The following is a 21,809-nucleotide window of genomic DNA, read 5'->3' on the forward strand; positions in this document are numbered from 1 at the left end:
AAAATCCTTATACATAAGATTAGCATCTTGCCAGCTTAGACAAAAGCCACATTTCAGCACGCTGACACAGTCAATATTAATGAATATGGTATTATAACATTTTTATACTATACCCCTCAGATGATCAATGTATTGACGGAATTGAATATCGACTCAATAATATTGTCTGTATAAGGGGGATTTACACCTGTCAAATAAATAAGTATTTATCCAGGAGTTTATTAATAGTAATAAGATTAATGAAAATTCTGAATTTAGCCTATTAAACATTTATAGTGAGGACAAGACCAAGCTGATATTAAAGATCATCCAGTTTTACTATGACATACAGAGTTTAATAAAAACCGTTAGAGAAAATCATATTTGAGAAAATCAAAAATATATGGGTCATCCTCTAATTTTGGTAGTATTTCAGTAATAAAACGTTTTAAAAATTATTGCCTATATGAATGTGAATGATTTTACTTTTCTATTATTCTCCATGATGCTAACCTTTCCTTTTCACTTTAAGCATCTAGTCATTGATTGTTATTTAGTTATAAGCTATATAATCCTTTTTTCATTATTCCTAGCTCTATCACTAAGCTGAGGCTGAAACAAGTCTATGATTTCTTTTGCACTAAGCCTTTAAACAAAAAAAACAACAAAAAAACAAATGGCTGCTATCTTTTCACTATTATCTCAAGTATTGGTATAAAACATAATTTGAATTTTAGACCAAACACACAGAGATAATATCTTTTATGATATTCTATCATTCGTTAGAATGATACAAGTGTTTTTAAGTAGGACAACATTTTTTTAGAGCTTTACATTATGTTTTATGTTAAAATCATTTAAGATCAAATAGTTAAGACTGATCCCTACTTAATAAATATTTTCTATTAGAATTATTGCAGTAATTAGGTGCTCTATTTCGTTTTATCACTTCTTAGTTGTTTATGTTACTACATAGAATAAGACATTTTTTAAAAAAATCAATATCATGAAAAATATTATATTAAGTTAGCTTCAGGGTGTTATAAGGTGCATTCCCTGAAGGCAATAAAAAAATAATGAATGAATCAACTTTAATGTTCAAAATATTTTGATAGCTAAGTAGTAACAAATTTGGAGAATGACCTTTATGTAAAACTGATTCTTTAAAGAGGCACTTCTGGTTGGTCGATTTTAGTGAAAAAGTAGCTGTAACATTTTATGTTCCTAGCTCTAAATGCTGGAATTTAGATTTTGGAGTTTCAAATTTTTCCAATGATAAACTATTTTCCAAGACTTGGTTATTTAGACTCAAGGGACTTCAGAATATGAATTTTTGTTGAAAACTTGAATTAAAAATTTTGGACAATTGAAATACTTCCACTTACTATATAATTCATACATTGGTAATCAAACGTAAAAATAGATTTAATATTTCTACAGCTGGGTGTTGAGAAGGCCAGTGATGTCCTTTTCTGCTCCTTTTATCACAGAGCTAAGGAAAATTCTTACTTTAAAGGTCTTTTACATGAATATATAACTGCTTATAATGCTTTTCATGGTTGTCATACAGATATTGATATTGCATTCAATTTATCTCCATTGTTATGATCATATTTTTCTTTACTAATGCTAGATCAATAAAAACCTGAAGTTTTTTACTTTGGCCCTTTTAACTCCCAGCCATAGAGATTGTATAGTTCCTATGGACATTATTAGGTTTTCATTTTACCTTCTACTTTTCTGTAATGCCATTTTACAGGATGGAGTAAAAGAGCACCTGTCATACAATGAAGAATGAGTGCTGAAAGGATCATTGCAGTTCCTCTAACACCATAGTAGCTTATTAGAAAACTAATTAACTTAAAAAAATAATAATTGGGATTAGTTATGGACAAATGTAGGGCAATATAAAAAAATTATATTAAAAGAAAAATAATCTTACAATTGGCATAATTACAGGACCAAAACCCGTTACAACTGAGCTGAATCCGGTTGCAAGATTTCTTCTTTTACTAAAATATGTATTTAGTGCCAGAGTAAATGAAGTAAGGTTTAAACTGTATCCTATTGCTAAGAAATTAAAATAAGCTATGTGAATATTTGTAGTAATACATAATTAGTGTTTATAAAAAGATAAATATTTTGAAATATTAAAAATAATTAATCATTATTTCTTATAATTTTACAAACATTTAAAAATTATTTCAGTAAATAAAAGTAGTTAGTTATGATTGATAGGCTATTTATAAAAGTCATTACCTCCCCCCCCAGAATACTTTTTTGTTATAGACATTTTCTTGAAGGTAGACCCATAATATGACCCAAAACCATGCATCCCTTTCTGTTCAAATAATACTGCATAATCATCAAAAAAGCCCTAGAAGATTCCTTCACTTGTGAATGACAATCTTTATTGATTACTAAAGAATTCTTATTATGTGACTTAAGTGTTTTTTTTAAATAACTGATTCAATTTAACTGTGAGTGTTAACTAGACAAATATTTATTTTTTAAATCAGAGAAAAAATATGGAGCAAACAGAAGGCATCAGATTATTTTTGTTTTATCTAATATCTAAATTTGAATTATTTATTTATTTAAATAAATAATAAAATTGTTAATTTTTTAAAGTTTTACTGCTACATACTTACAGTTAATCACTCCATAATACATAATAAATTCATGGAATGAGTTGGCTGTGCTAGTCAATAGCAGTCCAGTGAACATCAAAATTACTGATACCAAGGACACTTGTCTATAACTGAATTTCTTGAATAGTGGACCATTAAAAAGACCTAAACAGATTTATGAATAGTTATAACCAATACTTATATTACTAAGAGGTAATGAATCGGTACTATTTATTCTCATATAAAATTCAATATTTGTATGTATGTGATATTAATAATAAAGTTGCTTCTAGGGTTGATTAAAACTTATTGAAAACTAAAAATAAAAATTGTATTCCTGATTGTGCTCCCAGAGATTCTCCTGACCCCAAAATTGTTCTACAGTTGTTATAAATACATTATTATCCACAGGTGGAATCAAACCCGGTCCAAGAAGGTTGAAATTCAGTGTTTTACCCACTGAATTACTTGTTCTCTGTTGATAGCATTAATTTATCATGATGCTGAATGAATGTAAGTGATACATTTTGTAGTTTGAAAGTAAGTGGAAGAAACTTAGCACCAATAACATAATTTAGTAATAATTTATTATTTGATTGTTTGAGAGTGGTTTACTTTATTATCAAGTAAAAAGGATCAAAATTGTGTAAATTGATAATATAATTTAGTAAAATAAAAAAGGTAATTTTAGAGTGGAAAATAATAATTTGATAGTAATACTATTGAAAAATTGTAGAAAAGCAGTATTATTTTACAATTACTTTATCTCATGATAATATTTTGATATATAACCTTATTTCATAATACAATATTTAATATTAGAATAAAAATAATTGCAATAACAATGCTACAGAAAAGATGTATTGTTTAGCCATAACTTTGTCTCATCAAAACAGCTTCTAACAACTTTAATTTTATTAAGTTTATTTTACAATTATAATAATAGGAATAACTTTAGTATCAACAACTTTGACTTTAATAGCAAGTACTTCAACTTTTGATCTTCAGCAATAACAACCTAAAAATTACTTTAAAGTTTAATGTGTATTTATTTCTTACCAAGAATTAGTCCAAAAGCTGAGTTTACATTTACAATGGTACTGATATCAGTAGCAGACATATTAAGATCTTTAAATACATCACGAAAGAGTAGAGAGAAATTTTGCATAATTGGTATAACAATAATCTGAAAAAAAAGAAAAGAAAAAAGAATGACAAGAATAAAAATAAAACAATTGTGGTCATGTGAGTTAAATTCAAATTTTTATAAAAAATTATATTATTATACAAAATGGAATCATAACAATAACTTAATGTCAATTGTACAAAAGAACATTATATGGGTAATTAAGTACAACAACGAAATCATACTAATTATTCCAATATGTTTAACAGACTGGTTGAAATGATTAACTGAATGGTATGAAAACTCTTTATATTTTATTTATTGCTTTGACACTTCAAACTTAATTTTTACTAAAATTTGCTATAGTCAAATCCTGTTCTCAATGTTTCATATCACAGTTTATTTGATATTGATTCTTAAAAAAGGTCTAATTTTAGGTAGTGACATATAGAACTTGGGAGTGATATAACAAAATAAATGACATTATTTTTGAATTAATTTTAATGAAATATATATTTTTTAACCAGTTGTCAGTCTGTAATCATGGATGAAATTTCAATATAACATGACAATAACCCCTCCCCCGCACAAAAAAAAAAATCAAATGCCACAAACAAATATTATCTTGATATCACCCCATTATCAGGTATCTGATTAAATATCTTTTAAAATTATATTTTGTTTTCTCCTTATTTGTGTTATATTGCAATAACATATTTTTGTCACTAATATAAAATTTTAATACTTGAAAAACCAACATTATATATAAGAAGATATGATTCCTGCAGGAAGGTATTTCATATCTCCTTATGGAAAATTAATTAAGACGATAAAGAGGAAACTTTTGAATAAAATATTTTTTTATTTCGGTTGCTCTAAAAATATATATTTAATAGTTTTTTTTATGATGGAAATAACGAATATTAACATTTTCCTGTAAAAAATACAACAAAATAACAAACTACAACAAAGTCGTTAACGTACGCTAGCTATCGGATGGTCTTTTTTTCATTCAAACTTGTTTATATTTTTCCCTTTTTCTCCTTTAGTTACTCATAAAATGTTTTAATATTTTGTATTTATCCATTATTTTGTACTATAATCAGAATTGGAAGCCCGGCGGAACCATGGTAAGGCGCAATGCTGCTAACTCAAAGGACCCGGGTTCGAATCCATCTGGGCAAAATATTTTTTTTATGTTACACGATAGCTGGTTTCGGAGCCCTCCTGGAGTCAACCCAGCTTCATAAATGGATACCCATTGTTGGATAAAATTTTGCGATCGAGCGTGATTCTGACCATATCACCTCTTTGCACAACCGTGGATCTAGTAACAGTACTTCCTTACAAAGTGCTGAACCCCTGACCCATCATAGGTTGTGGTGGTTCAGATTTTTTTAACAATGAGAATTGGTTACTTATTTCGAATAAAAACAATTAGAGGAAGATTTTTAAAGATTCGTCATTTATGGCCAGTCCACAATATTTCAATGAGAATAAGACCTACCTGATATAAAAGAATATTTAATTGTACATTGAAATTTCGAGTTTAATGGTCTTCTCTGGTAGACTGTGAGAGACGTAAGGATTGACGTCGCCATCCTGAGCAAATACAAAGTGCCGGACAAAGACTCATGGTTATCCGATGACATAGGAAATGCTGCAATTTGGACATGTGCCCAATATGTCATAATGGAAACGGCACAGGTACACACCAGTGGATTTGTCTGAGACAGGGTAAGGAACTTCACCACGATCGAGGAATTCTCGGATCACAAAGTTCATGATGCAAGAGGGCGAAGGCAATTGATAATTGCTGGAGACCTCAATGCCTGGGATACGGTGTGGGACAGTCGACGAGGAGAGATCTTTTTAGAAGCCTTTTTGCAGATGGAGGATATGATACTGGCCAATACTGGTACAGAGCCTACTTTCGTAAAAAGAGATAGATGCTTTGTAATAGACCTAGCATTGCGATAGCCTACGATCTACTACCAGCTGGCAAGTCTGTGCTCTTTTCATCAATAGTGACCACCAGGCTATCCTGATTACTATGGGCGTCCGGGAGTCGAGAAGGGTAGTGAGACAAAAGAGGGAAGTGGATCGCTGGAAAACCACACATAAATATCGTACGTAAATATCCCACACACGGATAGGTATGGACCTCTTATGAAGATTTCCACCTTCCAACGAAAAGACGAGACAGTTATTAGATGAGGACCAAAGGAACCTCAAAACATGTATTTTCGTCGAAAACTGGAGTTTGAATATTTTCACGATCGTAATACTTTCCCTTACTATATATTTCGTATACAGGAAAGTTAAAATAAAAAAATTAAAATACCAAAATGGCAATGTGACACATTAAAAAAAAAGTCCCTTTTTATTCAAAATTTATAGTGTTGAAGAAGTTTAATAGTGTCTTATTTATTAATGTAACATACATCATTGCTTTGAACTACCAATTGAGAATTTCACAAGTCAAAGCTAAAATTTCCTAATAGTGAAAATTGAATGACAAATTTTGGGTATTTGTTTCTCCCTTACCTCAATTAGATGTGTGTGAGAAGAGTATGAAAATGAAAATTTGTTCACATATATCTTAGAACGAACAAGGTTTAGAACAAACTTTTCCCATATGAAATCAAAGTAAATTAAATATTCCACAAAAAAGATAATTTTTTTTTCTTTTTGTTCCTTAAATATTGATAGCAGAACAGTAAGATAAGATTTACATTTTTATGGAAGTAGAGCGTAAATACTTATGAAATGGTATTAATAAATTACAAATTACTTCCTTTTTAAAATTTATAACTTCATTTTTTTGGACCTAAGATTGATTACATAATCACCTTTAATGATTAATGTTCAAGATAAATTCCCATGCATGCAAAGAATGATATTTTTATGTTTTCCGAAAGATCTAAAAGCATTAGAGATTCCATTTTGGACTTTATTTGTAAAAACGAAAAGTAATTAGAATGAGAAAATAGAGAACTGTTTCACAACATTAGTGTATCTGGAAGTGACGATGTTGAGAAGGGAAGGAAGAGCCCCAAGGCCCGAAAGACAAAAGACGCAGTAACATATTTTTCGACCTAGTATCACAAAAAACAGTTTCATTGAAATTGGGGCTTTCACCTTTGTAGCTCACCTTCTTAATTAAAACATGTAGGTATTGCCATTATATCCAATTATATTTGTGCAGCTATTAGAATATGTTTACCATATTTTTCACTAAAACAAAGTGGAATAGATAAATAATTATTATGCTTAGTTATTTTCTCCATTATAAAAACAGACAGCTAACTGAAGGCATTTTCTATTAAATTACGGTTTTTATTTTTTAGTATGTAGTCTTTTCGTTTTTCTGCATAGACGTTGGTTATTATTCAGTTGATTAGATGCACTTGGTTCACGTACCCACATGGGTTTGAAACTGGAATGTATAGTCTAAATTTAACTCGGCTGAAACCACGGTCACGAACAGTATGTTATAATAAGGAAATTAGATTTTGTATCCTTTCATTGGTGTAGATTAAGTTTGAATAATATTTACCTTTGTCTAGGTTATCCATATGACAAGGCCTCAACAATGCTTGTTCATCGGTTAGGAGGAATTGGCGGGACGAGTTTTACATGTACTCGCCGTAAATCCTCGCGGGATGGAAAATTCATTCCGTAAGGTACTCCTTATGGCCGTGAAAGGGATACCAAGTCCTACAGGTACTCACTGTAGGTCCTTGCAGGTAGGAAACTCCACTCCATATTTACTAAAGGTTGTGAATTGAGATGTTAGACTTACAGATACTCGCTATAGGGCCCGATGAAAGGACAAAAAGGTTAAAGGAGACATCGAGCAGACAGAGTGAAGACAGTATTAGCTACATTACTCTAAAAAATCTGGAATGTCCAATGAACTGTACCTAGAAGTAGTCTGAATTGGAAATCTTCACATTAGACTGTAAATGTTTTGCTTAGTCTGGTCTTGGTTATTCAATTCTATCAAGAAGTGGTATGTACAAGACGTTAGCTTTTAGTGGATCAGATGATTCTATTGTAATTTTTATTGATTCAAATAATACATTTAAAAATATAATAATATGATAATGGTTAGATACAAGTCAAGTTAAATTATTTACGAGGACAAATACATATATCAATTACGGTGTTTGTCTGAGATCGTAGTGGTTCGTGTGTCGACAGCTAAATCATACCAGGTGGCCCTTAAAGGTTTTAGTGGTGGCTAGAACGGTAGAGTAATCGTTACACCTTCATAAAATGGCAATTATCTGCTTTAATATAAAATTTATCTAAACTAAAGATTATCGTGTAATACGAATAAAATAATTGAGCGAACTCTTATGATTAGCATTCTGAATGATTCATTATACTAAATAATTTACAAACATAGCAAGATATGGTGTGCTACATACATTGTTGGTTCCGAAAGCAGCCACGATAATCCAACCATAGCCGCCATCCGGAATTTGCTCCTTTTGCATTGGGCGTCTGAAATAAGTTAAGAATAATACTTAAAATTTAACCCTTATTTTACTTTATAATATTTATAAAGTAAACAAAGACAAGAAAGAAAGTTATTAAATTTAAAAAATGTCTAAAACCTTAACATGTATAAGTTTCATTTTATCTAAAAAATATATTTATCAATTTCTGTACTTATCAATAATTTATGAAAAAATATTTTTATCAATTAGTTGAAAGTTAAGTGATCATTTATTTTTATATTTCAGTATTTATCTTTCTAGCTATTGCAATTGAATAATGCTGTTGTAAGAACCTTCGTACTGAGTTTTATTTTAATTTTATACCTATGTGATTTAGTCTATAATTTTATTTAAGTCTCATTAATGGTGGCTTACTCTGATGAGTGATATGAATTAAGCCACACTAGAAGCACTGAAATATAGTGAAGTTCGATTTCATATTGTGCATCGCAGAAACCTGGTTCAAGATTCTCCACCTTTGTCGTACGTGACAATAGAGGAGATATAAGGATAAGTAGGTGCTGAATAGAACTGATAATTGCTGTTATCTTTTGGAAATATTAAAAGTCTAAAAAAAATTGACTGTACAAAATGCGTTATTTGGCGATCATAGTAACATTTTTATTTTAAAATCTTCTGTGGTATTAATTTACATAAAATTACATGCTGACAAGGTCATGCTATTATTTTAAATGAATGGTGTTATTATTTAAAAGAAATGGTAGCCGAAAGACTAAAATGTTAAAATTGTCGTTCATTTCTCATTTAATGCTCAATATGTTTAAAGTTATCAACGCACGATAAAAGATAATAAAATATATTTAAAATTTGAGCAAACAACACAGGTATTCTTCTCCTTACAATTAATTTAAGTATTTTTATAATTAATTAAAACATGTATGTTTTGTTAGTACATAATATCATACACAATTTGAGAAACGAAATTGAAATTAATTGGTAGATATTTTCAATATTAACATAATTATAAGGTATTATTGTAAAATGTATTAAGAGTTTGAAAATTTAACATTAAATTTGTCATTGCAATTTTATACGTGGAGTAAATTTTTAAATGGTTTGCCTAACTGGATACATTACGCCTGGGATATTTAACTAATGTAATACAGACGAATATTTATTATCATATATTAATTATATTTTTGGGTATGTATTTATAACCAAATAGAAATAATTTTAATTTCTCATTGAGGTATAATCCATTCAACTATTTAGGTTTTGATAGCTATCGAAAAGATTAAACTTATGTCTAATAACGTTTTGGTTAATTTAATTAACTTAATACACACAAAATAGAAAAATATATTCTCAAGTTATTTTCTTCAACAACTCACCAACACCTCTTTTTGATTAAAAGTACCATGTCAATGTAGAATTAAATGGTATTCAATATCAGCTAGATCTTATCGTCATTATAATAGTCTGACGGAGTTTATTTGAAAAAAAAATTATAGTTTTCAGCAATAATAAACAATAGATAAATTCAACATATTAAATAATTTTATGAATAAGTAAAGGAGAAAAAAGGTAAAATGGAAATATGAGAATCTAACGGGATAATCCGAGTCCGCCTGGTCTTTCCCGATTACAAAACGGCTTAGTAGTATTTTGTTAATCTGTTGTATTTTTGGAGCGAACAAAATTTGCTTTAGTTATTCCCACCACGAGGCATCTTAAAATACGAATTTTAATAACAGATTTTTATTGGGTTTTATTTTCTCGAAAATTATAAAAATATCGATAACTTCAGTACGAGCCCATATTACAAGAGCACATGGAAAAAAGACGGTTGTCTCACCCAAATTTTCGAATTTATTAATGTAAACAACTTATAGATAGGAGTAAAAATTGATGAGTCTGCTATTCCAGTTCAAGGGAGTTCGAAAATGGCGGCCGTTCCAAAAGTCAACTTTATGAACTCAAAAATGCAGTAATTTCATACCTTTTAGTTTTTGACTCATATGAAACTAGGGTTGGTACTGACACAAAAGAAACCTGTCTGCCAAGCTATTGCTATGCTGCGCGTTTTGCAGACGCGTTTCAAAATTCGACTTTGGAAATTTGAATTTATATCGTTTATATAGTTATTTATATCTTCCTTTTTATGTATCAAATTTTTTATTAATCTGAAATTTGAAGAAAAAACTCAAGTTTTATCTATTTAGCTGTGTTGCAGTCGTTTAATTGATAAATTTCATTATTATTGGTTTTGCTGTTATACATGAAAGTTACTTTTGAACAAATATCATTATTAGTAGAAAAATTACAATAATAAAACGCAAGTAGTTGTTGTTGTCTGGGGCTTTAGGGCGTAAAACCCTGAGGTCATCAACGCCCAAAAAGCTAGTAGTAATTAAATTTTATTGAACGATTTATTAAATAACAAAAGAGGAGTTTTGTCAAACGTTTTTCAAATATCAATACTTACAAACATATACTTTTTAATGTAATATAAATAAATAGTTAGAAAACCAATTGAAGCTACTTAAAACACTACAAAAAAATATTCTAATTAGTTTTTTCGTAAGAGTGGTTTTTTTTCATGGTATTAGCGAAATCTATTCACAAAATGTCCATTCCACGTCACTAAAAACAAAGTTATTATTAGTTTTTAGGATGTTAAATAAGCTTTAATTAAAGGTCTAAGAGAAATCTGTATATCTAATAGTTCCTGAGTTGTAGCCGTCATAAGCAACAATTTTCATGAGAAAAACGTGAAATGGACATTTTGTGCACATCCTAAAAACAAACTTATTATTATTTTTTTCGTAGGAGTAGTAGTTTTTATGATATTAGCAAAATAAATTCACAAAATGTCAATTTCTTGTTTTTCTGACAAAATGTTTTGCTTATAACAGCTATATCTCAGGAACTATGAGATGTACAGTTGTCCCTTAGGTCTTAAATTAAAGCATATTTAACGCCCTAAAAACAATGTCATTATTAGTTTTTCCATAGGAGTAGTTGTTTTCATGATATTAGCAAAATTAATTTAGAAAATGTTAATTTCTTGTTTTTTTGACAAAAGGTTTTGCTTATGACGTCTATACCTCACGGAATATTACATGTACAGATGTCTATTAGGCATACAATTAAAACTTGTTAAACGTAATAAAAAAAAGGTATTATTAGTTTTTTCGTGGGAGTAGTAGTTTTCATGATATCAGCAAAATAAATTCAGAAAATGTCGATTTCTTGTTTTTCTGACGAAATGATTTGCTTATATCTTAGGAACTATTAGATTGTCCATATGTAGAAGAAAGAGAAGTAAAAATGTAAATGAAATGAAACCTATTTTTTTTTTTTTTTTATTAGGCTTAAGATTAAGAAGAAATTTGATGTCAGCCATTTATGAAAATGAATGACATGGAAGCATCTTCAGTCCCTCCTTTCAAGTGAGTTCTTTTTGAAAAAATGAAAAGATACCAATTCGTCCCTGCAATGGTGAGTAATTTTTACCGCTCTTAATACCCCTTTTTTGTTAGCTGAAATTTTCGGATGGAAATTTTGGTATGAGAGGAGTTTCCAAAGTTGAATTTTGGAACGCGTCTGAACCAATCGCCGTACACCACTAGTTTGGCAGACAGGTTTTTTTTTTTCAATACTAACCCTGGTTTCATAGCAGTCAAAAACCGAGAGGTATGAAATAACTGCATTTTTGAGTTCATAAAGTTAAATTTTGGAACGCGTCTGTAAAACGCGTGGCACAGCACTAGCTTGGCAGACAGGTTTTTTTTTTCAATACTAACCCTGGTTTCATAGCAGTCAAAAACCAAGAGGTATGAAATAACTGCATTTTTGAGTTCATAAAGTTACATTTTGGAACGCGTCTGTAAAACGCGTGGCACAGCACGGGCTTGGCAGACAAGTTTCTTTTGTGTCTGTACCAACCATAGTTTCATATGAGTAAAGAACCAAGAGGTATGAAATAACTGCATTTTTGTTACGGTTTGGAACGGTCGCCATTTTTAAACGGTTCCCTGAACAGGATTGGCAGACTCTTCAATTTTGACCTCCAAATGCATGTAGTTTCACATTCATGAATTCGAAAATTGGGATGAAATAAGTACCTTTCTTTTCACTCTTCGGCTCTTGTACTACCTATCTATACAAAATCTGGGAACGTCACAAGTTAAAGATGCGCGAACCCGCACCAGACTTTTTTTTTAGAATATTAGCATAATCCAGGAATATTAATATGTACATTAAAGAAAGAAAAAATACGAGGCTTGGTGGTCAGCATTCCATTTTTGTTTTATTAATTTAGCTTTCAAGACTTGTTTTGCAATGCGAAAGAACAGCTCCTGAAGTAGGCAAGCTACAGGTTCAAAAGAGTGCTTCGTCTAGACCATTTTTATATTAATTAGTGATATCAGGAGCGTTTTTCTTTATCTTGTTTGTTACGGCATATCGAGATTGAGGTCGATTTCCTTTACGATTAAAAAAAGTCAAAAATGTTTTGAATAAGTTGAGGCATGTAAGGAGATCAGTTGCTACACTTATTTCCATTTTCTTTTAATTCTGTTCAAAATTTATTTCATTCACTGAAAATTTAATAAAAATACAAATCATTTTCGGACGATTAAAAAATATTTCGACTCCATTCTCTGATTTTTATTAAACTTGGTACAATTATTACTGTCCTGTTATCGAAAGCAAAAATCTTTTATCATATCATTTCTAAATTTTTTTAAATTAGTTTTTAATTAAGTATTATTTGAAGCTTCGAAAATCATGCCCTCAAAACTTTCATGAAAAAGATTTAAGATATCATATTGATATTTTATACAAAGGTAGTTTGTGTGCCTTATCTAAAAGCAGTCAAACTTTTTTTTTTATTATCTATCTCCGTTGTCAGGAAACTTAAGAAGCTAAAGAAGTGATTTCAACATAAAAGGTATTAGGAAAATGTATACATTTACATTTTATTATTTTGATATAATGTATGCATAACCAGCATATATCAATCAATTAATAATTAATAGTATATATAATTAAAATATAGTTTTTAGTATAATTTATAAACTCATCATTATGTATGTATCATTTTTCTAAATAATATATTGAAACAATATTCCTATGTTTGGTAAACAGTAAATATTTTTGCCAAAGAGAATAATGTACTTTTAAAAATCACATAATTTTGCTCATCTTGTCTATTATTTTGTTTGTATATATTTTAAGAGAGTTTTTATTATTATTATTATTATTTTTATTTATTTTTTTATTTTATTTTTTTAAAATTTATTTATTTATTTATTTTTTAATTTTAGTATGTATCAGATTCATTCATCACTATTACCTATTGCCCACAACTGTGTGGCAGATTGTAATATCTATCAATAAATAAATCTTAATAGAAAATAGGATAGATAAACCCTCCTAATATCTTAAAATCAAACATCAAAAATACAACACACTCAAGTGAACAGTAATGTAGAAATTGTATAATGTTTTAATATTAATAAAAAACTGTTATTATCAAAGAAAACGAATTAAGTGTTTAGTCTAAACAAAAGGTTTTTTCATGGTAAATATTACGCTCTCTTTGTACCTATGCCCTTGGAGAAGGGATACTGGATCGCATGTGAAAGAAGTCGTTTTTGAGAGAAGATAAACCGGAGTTGAGGAGAATACAATTGTTTTTGTTGATTTTGTTTTTTGTTGAGTTTATTTTGTTGACAGTTAAAAGTAACATGAGCGAGTAAATTTACGCCTAACCAAGGCTGGGGAAGTCAGAGAAGGATGCTACAACGAAAGATTCAATAAATTAGTTACAGAGACCTTCAAGAACCTACTCACCAATTCTTAAAATAAGTAAAATTCCATTCAGTATTACCCTAAATTTCACTGACCACACTAAGCAGTATTGTAACCCTTTTGGCAAAGCCCCATACAATCAATTTGTTTTATTCTAAGTAATCAACAATTAGAGGCTACCTTTTTTTTTTTTTTTTTTTTACAACGCCTAATTTATTTTCTTCCATTATTACTCCATATCACTAATTTAGCAGCAATAGCAATTTAATTAATTCTGATAATATCCTCTAAGACAGAGATTTTCAGTACTAAACGGTTTATTTTCGATTAATTTTCCTGACCCACGGACGGTGGAGTGGGAAAGGGGAGGAGAAAGGGACTAATTTCATCCTCTCCCAAAAAATAATCATTGAAAAAATATATACGTATGCATTTATGATATAGCTAAAAGTAGCAATATTCGTAACTGTGATCAATTATAATTCATTAAGAAGGAGAGAATTTAATCTTGTCTCATCTCGTAATCGATATTAAATAATCGAGATGGAGATACTTAAAATACAAATTTATTGCCTGCTCTTAATCCAGGCCTGCTCTCCGAAGATTCCAAAAACCTTGATAGCCCCCCCTCTCCCTACCTCTCTCAAAAAATACCTAATTAGCATGGTCCTGTCTGTTTGCACTACTTATTTATCAATAATAAACGTTCAAGTGGATCAGAAATGTAAATGTTCGAATAATTTAAGCCAAAGATAATTGAAATTTACTTATACATGCAGAAGCATCACTATTATTATTCTTACCGCATTAGCAGACACAAAGCAAGGCTTTCTGGTGGTTTGAGGTATACTCTGTTATGAAATCATTTCTTAATAATATTCAGGTTTTACATACCTAGACATTTCTCTCCAAGACAATTGAAGCAGTCAGCCGAAATTACAATTCACAAATATTTCTAAACCTGTCTTCGACGTTACGACGTGATGAGCCTTATCTCTTTATCACCTCATCCGCCGGGAGACACTGCCAATTTGAACACGTTTCGTTATCATTCGCTCAATAATAATTACATTCACATCGATAAGCTTTTATGGAATGACGTAACTTATATTGGTGGAATGATAATGATTATAATTTATAGTATTTTGAGTTTGTGAGTTTATTCCTATATCTAATAAATTATTATAAATGTAATAATCGAGTTGTGGTTGATGTATGGATCTTAAGGATATAATAATATCAAAAATTCAAAAATAATTAGAGAGAATCTTTCCTTCCCGTGTTGTCCCCAATATCCCATGATTAAAGAGTACCTGATCTTACTTTGAAAAATTAAGCAACAATGTAAAATTGTCTTTTCATTATGAAAAACCTTTGTCTTTGAATCCCTAGTTTTATTATTTACAAAATTCTTCTGTTTTTTAAGCTTCCTGGAATTTTTAATTGTAAGTAATATTTAATTTAAATATACACTCAAAATACTCGTTACAACTTGTTTTGATGAGTAAAACCTAATCCGAAAATTTCAGAAATTTCTATCTTGCCAATAGGCTTTAATTTCCTCATTATTTCTTTAAAATGTCAACAAGTACAGTTGAATTTGATGTATGTTTCTGTTTTGAGTCGAATGAGACCGGCCCCAAGTCTCTATGTTAATTCGCTTTCCAGATATTGAATTATTTCCACTTTTTGGCTATTCAGTGTGCGGCGAGGATTCCTTTGTTTGCACAATTTACCAAAATTAATTTTTAAAAAAATGAACAGCTGAGCTCCGTCACTAATGCTTGCAGTTTTCACATATACAGAATATCTTTGCAATATCGGTATTTTTATTAAGTGGCTAGATGTAGCAATTCTCATAAGATGGGTTTTGGTATGAATCAGTTCTGGGAACCAGACTACACAAAACCTAAAAATTTCATCAAAATTAGTTGACGGGAATAGTTATTATTTCCTAATATAAATTTGTTTTCAGAAAAAGGTGTCTCTGAATTGAATTTTCTTTGATATGAAAACATAGAATGCGAGTGGATTTAGAATCTGACCGCAAAAGTCTGAAAACGTGAAACTTAGTTGATAATTTGAACCTGTTCCTCGAAAACGTCAACAAGAAATGAGAAGGAACAAAATTTTATTGCTTAATATTTAATTCGTTTAATATTTTGTTTGTATTTTAGGGGACAAAATAACCTTAATAATAGGTTGTCATTATGAGTATTCTCATTGTATTTAATTGTGTTAGTTCAGCTATTACCTGCCGGAGCCTGTTTTCCATTTTTTTTACTGAAAAGAGGTAGAGCAAATGGAGTTTTACTTTTACTTTATTTATTTGCCCAGTAGTGAGGCCTCCACTTAATAGAATTAATACAAAAAAGCGCACCAAATGCAGCAGAAGTTAAGACAGGATTTCCTACAATAGCCGCCGATAAATACGAAGAAATCTGATGACATATCGCTCAAGAATTATTTATACCATTACCGAGGAAAAAAAATCTTCTTATCTATTTATCTTGATCCATTAATTGTTTGGTCACATGAGGATAATTGAGGAAACAAGGTCAATCGAAATACGGCTATTATCAACGTCCTGGTCCGCTACACTTTATTGTTAGCAGTTATAATTTTAATTTGAAATTAATTTTAATTTATAACAAAAATGAAGTTTGAAATTCTTGAAGGAAAATTTTTATTGATAACCTATCTTTATGTCAAGGCCAATAACCTCTTGAAACTAATTCTCAATCTCGCCAAGAAAACAATTATTGCACTGGAATAAAGACTATAATTTACGTTGATTTATAATTAATCAATTTATTTTAAATTTCCTTTAGATGGTCCTTATAATTTCTTTATCAATTCAATTTTTTTATTAGTGATTTATACAGCTTATTATAGTTATCAAATAAAATCATATCATCTATTATCATGATGAAACAATACCAATTACTATGAAAAATTATTTAACTACAGACCTATGCGAATAAAGAACTTGAAAAACCTGACGTAATGCTTGGAAAATCTAGCTGAGCGATCAGGAAATCCAAAGAAGCAAAACCTCACGCCTCATATTGTTTATTTGGCAATAAAAATTAATTTATTATTTATTTAATTGGCAGTCGTCTTAAATTCGTTTTATTAAGAATATTAATTTTTTGAATCACGTGAATACTTTCTCTAAAGTTACTGAAGATATACTCTGTTTGTAATTGTCAAACTTGGCAATAGTTGGTTCTTTCACAGTCCGATGTAACTAGTAATAGAATTGGAGAGACCTAGAGAATGAACTATAATATTAATAATTTAAGAAATAAAAATACCTCTGTCTTGGTGTTACAGTTAGTCTCTATCCAATGTCAATCTCTATGTTATATCAATAGAAATATTATAATTAAAGTTTCAATAATTTTACATTATTGTACATTTACATCCCTGGGGGTACATTAATAAATTATACATAAGAGGTTAAATAAATAAATATGTTAAGAGAGAGAAGGTGGAGGTGGGAGAGGATGGGAGAAGGAGAGGGTGTGGAAGAGAAAATGGGATAGAAGAGAGGGATAGAGTGAGAGGGGGTGTTATAAGTGTCCTTAGAATGGGGCTTCCATCCCTATTTTTATAGCTATTGACTGCCGGGTCTGTTCAGTTGGGAGTAAAGGTGTTTACGTTGTTATTAGCAAAATGTTGATCGTCGTTAACATTCTCGAAATATGTTGACATTGACCTTCGGAATTGGTTAATTGTCTAAACGCTGTAGTATATTTTGCAATCGGCACGATTCTTCCACTAAAAAATTTTTGTTTCAAAGTAGATTAAAGACTGTAAAAATAGTACAGTATAGTAGTATTATACTTTTAAGTTATATGGTTTCGCCATAGGGAGTTATACGTTTTGAATGCGTTCATTAACTGTTTTCGACAGCGCTTACAATTTAAATGAGTTACAATTTAAATTATCATTAATAATTATAAAAAGACTTAACTTTATAAAGAAAAGACTAGCTTCTTTTGTCTTAACTCGAAATTGGAATTTGATTACAAAAGCTAAGAATATTCAAGAAATGGTTTTATATTTTAAATTCTTGCATGTATGAAGGCTTGCAAGCGTCACAAGATTATAACAGGATAAGAATAATGTATTTTCCTTATCTTAATCCAATATTTTCCGTCATAATATCGAACCTATGTTTCATATGTTAATCCGATATTTTCGACGCATACCAGCCAACATTGATGAATGTCCAACGGTGTTAGCTTATAAGGCTTAAGATGCCTCAGTTGTATAACTCTTACGATGGAATGTGGCACGGGTTGCTGGCGAAAAATGAGTCTTCTTCAAGAGACAAGGTCTGTCATATAATTTTCACACAATAAATGAAATTGTCTTGGTGTTAATCACTTACTTTCAACCCTACAAAAAAGCGGAAACAATTACTTTTTGACGAACGACTACTTTACAAGCAGAATGTTTGCAAGCTGTTGCTACTCGACGCTTCGGTGTCACCTTGTCTTGACGGGTCAAAGCCGTTCTATTTAAGACACTGATTAATCCTGGAGAACAACTAAAATTATGGAGAGAGACTTTCAAATATTTGAAAGAAAAAAATTTATATATATATATGGACCTGTTCGCTCAGCAGGAGTTTGGAGACAAGCAGTATTCAGCCGACATTGCCTTCAGTTGTGGTAATTTTTAATCGCTCTAGATAAATATATATTCCCACATGTTGGCATCTATAAAACCTGGTGTTAGTATAGAAGCGATTATATCGTATATTTGTGTATATCCCGCCTTCTCCATGGTACATGCTATCGTGGAGTTGGTGACACGGTACTAGGCCTTGGATTTTTTGCCTTCCCGACGTTGTGTTTATAGATCAAACGGGCTTCCATGGGTATCATTGCATTCCTCTCTTGCTGTCAACGCCTACTTTATAAGATTTTCATATTTTGTCTTAGAATTTTGACGAGTACAGAACGACATTGTGTGATTCAGATTAGAACTGAACTAATCTGAATCACTCATTGCGATCATTTATATCCAGTAGATTTATACATATGCTCGAAAGATTTTAACTGCTGTGGATTAAAACTTAAACAAATAGTAGCTTCAATCAGCAGAAGTTATAAAAATTTTCAAACCGCATTCACAAATACGTATACTCTCATCCCACCCTTTTACCCATTATGTGTTGCAATTTTCATTTAGCGTGAATAATTATTTCATACTTTGACTATCGAAATGTGTACTTAAGTGAATTTTGGATGTTTGATACAGCTATGGAGCCACTATACTAAAATTTATTACTGGAATTCGCTGACTTTAGGTTTTTATATTACCTATTCGGTAGCAAATTTTTAGGCATATTCACGACCAAAAAATTAAAGGATAACGTGAAATAGGAAAATGTACCTTTTATAAAAGCAATAAGCGAGATCTCAGTAAAAAGAAAAGATACATAACCTAAAAGGCCATCCGTAGCTCAGGCGGTTAGGTGCAGGTCTATCAATCTGAAATCTGCGGGCTGCGCCGATTCGAATCCGGTCTGGATTCGCGTTGACTTTTTTCATTAAGTAACGGTCCCATAAAATGAAAAACTTAGCCCCCATCACAGTTGGAATAGGCTTAGGGAAGTATGGGACTTCAATGGGAGTGTTGGGACCTACAAAGGATAATCTATCATATTCTAGAATTTAGGAAAGTATCACTTATTTCTATTCGTATTCATATTATCATTGGACATTATCAAACTATATAATACCGAAGAACAGCTTCTTAAAATTCTACCTCACCCAATAGTGTTTCATTTCGCAACTCAATAAATGTTTCAGCTCTCCATCCTTCAAGTGATCTTGAAGGAATGAAGTAATTTTATAATTTATGTAAAATGTATTTTTCAAATCTTTTAGTAAATCTTTCAAAAACCACACGTCAGCTGCTGTTAAAATTTCCACAAGAGATACTTACAGGAGAATGTAGGTCCTCTATTTTGTTGACTCTTGTTTTTTTGCGTCATTTTAGCCGATTAATTAAGCCTCTTACGTAAGCCATTGAAGAGTGTTCTCTAAATTAGGACTACGCAGATGGACTGTAATCATGCTGATGTTTCCTGGTATACCAATGCTGATATCATATGTTTAATGGAGCTACGTTTCCGCCGTTAGTATTATCAAACACGATTGACGTGTATTATCAATTATTGATATTGTATTCAAATTTTAAAGAGAAAAATATTTCGCACACTCTTCTTAATAGGTTTATGAATATATAAATTATATAATTCTGATATATATTTTTGAGAACTGGTCATTAAGTTAATTCATATAAGGTAATCTTTTCCGCTCGTTAATTTCAAAAATACCATCACCATTATCCGATTTATCTGTGTGATAATAAAATGTTTATGATAGTGATCTAAGGATATATGTTTTCGCTGTAATGATTAGTTTTATTTTAGTAAATTAAGGCGTTGCTTGGGTCTTAGGGACGGAGTGGATGGTGGGAGGGTGGGGAGGGGAAGGACTAAAGGAGGAAATTTACCCCTCAAACCGAGGCTCAAGGGGTCTCAGATTTTCTAGTTCGATTTCTATAGAAATATTTATGAAAATTTAAAGTCGAATAGAAATAACTAGAAGGAAGCAGAATAAACATGGAGATTTTTTGACTGATATTATTTGGGGAAATGTCTCAGAAGTAAAGTCCAGTCATAACCTTTCGAACAATCCAGATTAAAAAATAAAAAAACTAACCTTTTCCAAACTGTTTTATCCATAAAAAATGGATTCAGTTAATTTTTAGAATTGTGATTTTCTAAGTTAAAAGTAGAGGAGGGTTGTCGGTACAATAAGTAGTCAAGGATGTAACGACAAGGCAAGTAACTAGGAAAAAAAATTCCTAGAAACAGTATATCAAAATTTAGTATTTTAATAGCATAATGTATTTAGATATATTATATAGAGTATTGGATAGGACTTGAAGTGACCACTTCCAAGATGGGACTATAAGGAGAAAGCCACAGAAAGCTGTAAAGGATATAACATTTAGTTATATGTCTATATTAATAAAATAAAGACAACTGCATAGCGACAATTTACTATATTGTATAGTAGTATTTACTATACTATATTATTACTCAGGCAAGTCGTTATCGAGTTTACTCAAATTACCTCAAATTTGGCTTAAATTTCCCCTTTTGGGAAATATTGCAATGTTACTTACAGATTGTATCATTGATGAAAATTTATTAAATTGTTTAATTTCCTTCCTATTTCACAATGTTTAAAATAATATTTCTAAAGCCTAATTTAGTCTCTAGACCAATTTAGATGTCAGAGTTTTTTATTTTTCTTCTTTTTTTTAAAATATCAAGTATTATATTTTTTAAAAATATCTATCTTTCTTTTCAACTAAAGAATGAGTATTGTTAATAAAAATTCTGAATTGGTCTTTCATATTGTAGCAGTATAAGATAACTCGTGCGTTATGTTGGAAATAAATATATCTGTTGCACATGGCTATGTGATTAAAGCCTTGTAAATTTAAATGGCCAACCAGAACTATAGTCCAGTAAAACGTTACATTTCACATTGCATCAGAAGAAGTAGTTAAAATTGTTTGATGGATAGATCCAATTTTTCGACCATTTTTTACAAAACAGCTTTCCAGTAAAGATTGCCATATATTATTTAAAGACGGAAAAGCATAAAGATTGCCATATATATTTAAAGGCGGCAAAGCATAAAGATTGCCATATATTATTTAAAGGCGGCAAAGCATAATGATTGCCATATA

At 30.3% G+C, this 21,809-nt stretch overlaps 1 protein-coding gene across 2 annotated transcripts in view; it reads right to left on the bottom strand.

Annotated features, from left to right (window-relative positions):
• The window catches only part of LOC106688833 (monocarboxylate transporter 13), a 32,781-nt gene that overhangs the window by 5,612 nt on the left and 5,360 nt on the right, over positions 1 to 21,809 (bottom strand). Inside the window, exons 1-6 of one of the 2 annotated variants that reach the window (XM_014433494.3) lie at positions 14,916 to 15,065; positions 8,172 to 8,247; positions 3,669 to 3,795; positions 2,631 to 2,774; positions 1,922 to 2,049; positions 1,709 to 1,838 (exon numbers count right to left, since the gene is read on the bottom strand). In XM_014433494.3, coding sequence (XP_014288980.1) covers positions 1,709 to 1,838; positions 1,922 to 2,049; positions 2,631 to 2,774; positions 3,669 to 3,795; positions 8,172 to 8,247; positions 14,916 to 14,923 — 613 coding nt within the window. In that variant the 5' untranslated portion in view covers positions 14,924 to 15,065. Of the gene's footprint in view, positions 1 to 1,708; positions 1,839 to 1,921; positions 2,050 to 2,630; positions 2,775 to 3,668; positions 3,796 to 8,171; positions 8,248 to 14,915; positions 15,066 to 21,809 lie in introns of those variants that run through there. The other variant, XM_014433493.2, reaches the window with a different exon arrangement.

This window comes from Halyomorpha halys, unplaced genomic scaffold, assembly GCF_000696795.3.
Source record: "Halyomorpha halys isolate HHAL.00 unplaced genomic scaffold, Hhal_1.1 Scaffold1218.1, whole genome shotgun sequence".
NCBI classification, from domain to species: domain Eukaryota; kingdom Metazoa; phylum Arthropoda; class Insecta; order Hemiptera; family Pentatomidae; genus Halyomorpha; species Halyomorpha halys.